Source organism: Parasteatoda tepidariorum, chromosome 2 (genome assembly GCF_043381705.1).
Source record: "Parasteatoda tepidariorum isolate YZ-2023 chromosome 2, CAS_Ptep_4.0, whole genome shotgun sequence".
Lineage (NCBI taxonomy): Eukaryota > Metazoa > Arthropoda > Arachnida > Araneae > Theridiidae > Parasteatoda > Parasteatoda tepidariorum.
Genome location: NC_092205.1, coordinates 84,432,161 through 84,436,637, shown reverse-complemented (window position 1 = coordinate 84,436,637; position 4,477 = coordinate 84,432,161). Strand labels below are relative to the sequence as shown.

At 28.3% G+C, this 4,477-nt stretch overlaps 1 protein-coding gene across 1 annotated transcript; it reads right to left on the bottom strand.

The window, feature by feature from the left end:
* Positions 1–244: 244 nt before the first annotated feature.
* Positions 245–2,991, bottom strand: LOC122270642 (uncharacterized). Its single transcript, XM_043048901.2, has 4 exons — positions 2,892–2,991; positions 2,502–2,594; positions 1,833–1,949; positions 245–533 (listed from the first exon to the last, which is right to left on the bottom strand). The coding sequence occupies exons 1-4, from the start codon at positions 2,948–2,950 to the stop codon at positions 359–361; spliced, it is 444 nt and encodes a 147-aa protein (XP_042904835.1). The 5' UTR covers positions 2,951–2,991; the 3' UTR covers positions 245–358.
* Between the last annotated feature and the right edge of the window lie 1,486 nt (positions 2,992–4,477).

Genomic DNA, 4,477 nt, shown 5'->3' with positions numbered 1-4,477 from the left:
GATGTCATCTTCTTTGAGTCTAATTATTTTTCTGTGATATAAAACTTTCACTTTAACTTCTGTGATGCTCTGTTATGTTTCTGTGATGGTCAAATTACAGTTCTTATACTATCAGTCGAGCATATTATTAAATTAAGTTGCCTAGATTGGCAGATATAAGGCATATACAACGATGTTATCTTTTAAAATGCCTTTTTTTTATTTTATTTTTTATTTTTTTATTTATTTATTTATTTATTTATTTTTTTTTTTTGAATTTTTATTTTACAAACAACAATGCACCATTCAAATTTGCAAATTTCGATAGAAATATGGTGCAAACTTTTTCTTAGATGTTCGAAAATGGTATGCTCAAAATTTAATTTTTTTTTGAACAACCTGCTAAGCACTCTTGACAGGAAACGAAACAGCCTTTCTTTTTTATTTTGTTGCCAGCTTTTTCATCGCTTTCGCTGCCTTCTTCTACAGCCATGTAATCCGCTTCATCACTTCCAGCTCTTAAGTAAGACTCACAAGAGTCATATCTCCAATATCTAAAATTTAAAGAGAATATTCTCGCATTACTATGAAGCTCATGACAGTGTTTCTTGTTACATGCAATTATCGTTTAAATGCAAAATTTTGTAGAGAATAAATTGTGTTGAATTTTGGATACAATTTCAAGCTCACAGGTTTTCTAACAGTACAATATATTTTTTACAGGTGCTTGTTATTAGAATACTATTTTTTATAGAATGTAAATTGTGTTTATAATCAGCTGACCCGGATGTTCTGCAACAAGACAATGTTTTAGTTTCCTAAGCTTGTAAAAATACAAAACCACGTAGAAAGTAAATTGTGTTAAACTTCAGATAAATTTTTATAAAAAGAGAACAGTGTTTCTGTTACACAATCTTGTTTTAAAAGTATTAACTTTCGTAGCTACTAATTTGAGTTTAATTTTAATTGAATTTTGCAACGTAATTGTTTTACATCTTTTTTTTAACTTAATATTTGATAAAAAAATTTTATTATTAGAAATTATATGCATTAAAAATTTTAATCTGAATTTTGATTTCTTTTAATATATGATTATGAGTCGATATTTTGTTCTTCATTAAAATCGTACTGTCTTCCCGAATCGGAATATTCAAAATTTAGAGATCGTGTTTTAAAACAGAGCTTTAAATTTTTATAATGTTTTCGAATTCGAAAGTCTTGCTTCATGCCATTTTTGTGAAGCGTGATTAATGCCTTGTTTTAAGGATGTGAACGATAATTCTTATAATTAGAGTTGAAAACGAAATTTACAAAAAAAAGGTTTTTTGAATAAAATATCAGCGCACAGTATATCTGTGCATCAATTTTCAAATATTGTTCTTACTTTTAAGGATTTATTTGTTTGCAAATGTATTTTTTAGTTGGAAGGTGAGAAAATTTACGATGCTATCAAGAAATAAAGATTACGAAAAAAATACAGCATCTCGTCTTTATATAAAAAAAAAATTTATATTACTTAACTGTGAAGTTTTTTTGTAATAAAAATACAAGGTACAATTTTTTTGTTTTGTATTTTTTACTTCTTTCGCCAAATTAATAAAATTATATTAATTATCAAGTTTATTGTCCATGCATAAAACAAACTAATGTCTCAAGAACATATACTTTTTCGTACATTTATAATAGTTAAAATTTTAAGTTTTATCAAGATATGAAAACAGATATTATGCGAATATGAAGTATTACTATATATAAAAAAAATGGAAATTTTTCATAGAAAAAAATTGAAGCAATACATATGTTTTATAGCTGAATCTCCAATTTAAAAAAAAATCTTGAAACAGTTTAAATACCTCCTTTCCGGAATGCCATACTCGATAGAATCCTTGTCATGGATTCTATCCATGCTGTACAGTTTTGCAATCATTTCCTCAGTAAAATAACTGGAGTGCACTTTTTCATCACTATCACTAAAAAGAAAATGAATAATGAAATTTAACTTTTTTTTTGCTACATAAATTTGTTATTGAAAATGAAGTGTTTTGTAACTGTTTTTAAATTTTGAAACACAACCAATTGTTTCATGACTTCATTCATGATTAGTGGCAAATTGGATCTTTCTGATTTAATATGTTTTCGTTCTATCACATATAAGGGCATCGTTCCTAAGTTTTGCTGTTATTTTTTGAGATAACAGAGATAGTTCAGAATGATTACAAAATTCAGAATGATTTACACCAGTCACTTGCATGTTCCATAATAATGCGCATCGAATAATTATTATGCGTCATTTTAGGTAAATTTATCATGAATTTTTCTCAACATTGAGTCATTTATAAAAATGAAATTTATACGAACTAAAAATATAACGGAAAAGTCAATTTCTTCCAATTTCAATCTTTAAAACAATTTTTCTTAAGTAATACGAATAATATTCAAGATGTGTTACAACTAAGTTAGCAATACAAATATTTTTGCCGAAAACATTACCACGTAATTAAAGTATATACAAATTAATTTACCTTTTCATTTCAACCACCTCATCTTCGTCATTCATATTATCTCCATCAAATTTACTATCCATCTCATTCTTAAACTCCAATATCATTCTCTCTCTAAAAAAGAAATTATTCTCATAGAGTTCTTTTAAGCTCTAGTTTTAAATTAAGTTATGGAATCTGACTCAAAAGCGTGGTTTTCTCTCAATAAAATAAACATTCGTTTCATTCAATGCATTTGAATTTCTGACTTTCAAAAAAGTAAGAACAAGTAACTGAAAACAAGGTTTTGCATGGTTTAGTCAAGAGAGCTGTCTGAAATTTCGTCCCTTTTGTTGGGTTTTACTTTCTGTTAATTTCATTTTTTAAAATAATTTGGGAAACATTATTAAAAATGATAACTTTTTAATATACCTTTCATCAAACTCATCTTCGTCTTCCTCAGACATAACCTCTGCCTCTATCTCAATCATATCCTCATCACTTTCAATGCTAAAGATATAAAAGAAAACAATTCTTTTAATTCGAAAGTTAAAAATAGAAATTTTTAAGAAAATTTTTTTTTAATCTAATATTCATGTTGTATATAAATTTAGTTCAACATTTTCAAACATGAACTTTGTAACAACTGCTTATAACTTCATTCTAAGCAGCAAAACATTTGCTTGCTAAGAATTATGATGTTTTCAAATTATGTTTAAAACATTGATTTCATTTTTAACAAAATTATCACGGGCATCGGTAACTTCCATATTTTTTAGGTAGCAGAGCTTTCTGTAAAACTTAGAGCAATATTTATGTTGTGCGTTATAAACGTAAAATGTATCTAAAAGAAATATTCATGCATATTTTTAACAGCAAAATAGTTGTCCTAAAATATCTATCAAAAAATAATATCCTTTATTTAATGTTTTTTTTTCTAAAATTAAAATTAAGTGGACCAAAAATTCATCTGGGTCTTTTAAAAAGTCGCGTTAAATTTTAATATTTTTGGCTCTAATTTTTAAACAGAGATGCTGCTAAAATAAAAAATAAAAAATTTCTTTTGTGTGTACGAAGGGAACAAAAGTTGTTGTTTTTTTTAATGGCGGGCTCTTGGGGTTTGTCCCATTGGTCACAGAAATGCCAGAACTGCTACTCTCTTCTCGTTACCCAGTGCGCACCTGTGACGAAGCCACGGCGGTGGAGCAGCGTCGCTGACGTCACACAACCACAAACCCGTAAATTGTCCGCCCCTGGGATTCGAACCCCTAAGACATTTACAGGGCAGATTTCTTGGCCTCTCTTTCAGGGGTACCATATTAGGTGGGCCAACGTTGCTCCCAGAGTAAGGACAGACAAAATAAATTAATGGTAACATTTTTCATTGAATTATATTTCCATCTTTCCTTTGCTAGATCACGTGATATCGCGATATTCTTCCCTACAAGTTGCGTCAATAAAGCAGGTAGCAAGATCATGCAATTACTTTAATAGAAAATGTGGTGTTTTCTCATAACAATGGCACATTGTTTATTAAAATGAGCAATTGTAAAATTTAAAAACTGAAATGGTTGCCAAAATAAGTTAATTAAAATTTGATTTTATCTTTATAGATTATCCCTCTTCAATTTCAAAGTACGACCCCCTGCATTCGGCTGGAAATGAACGTGATAAAACGGAAAATTCTTAATTTTATTTTCATATTGTTAAGAGGCCCATCTCCTGCTCGCTTTGGTCCCTAACCCCAAATGCATGCTTTGCATCTTAGTTTCGCTTTCAAACGGTGAATTTTTCTTTAAATATTACGCTAATGTAAAAGACTCTTTGTAATTACACTGAAGCAAACTATTATTTTATAATAAGCTCATTCCATTTCTTTTGCATATTTCCCTCTAAGGTTTCTTAATTATTAAGTTTACCATGAGTAATGTAAATTGAAACTCAAATTTTCTTTTTTTTTAAAGTTTTTACATTCCGTTTACATTCAGATATTTTGCAATTTATATTAGCTACGAATG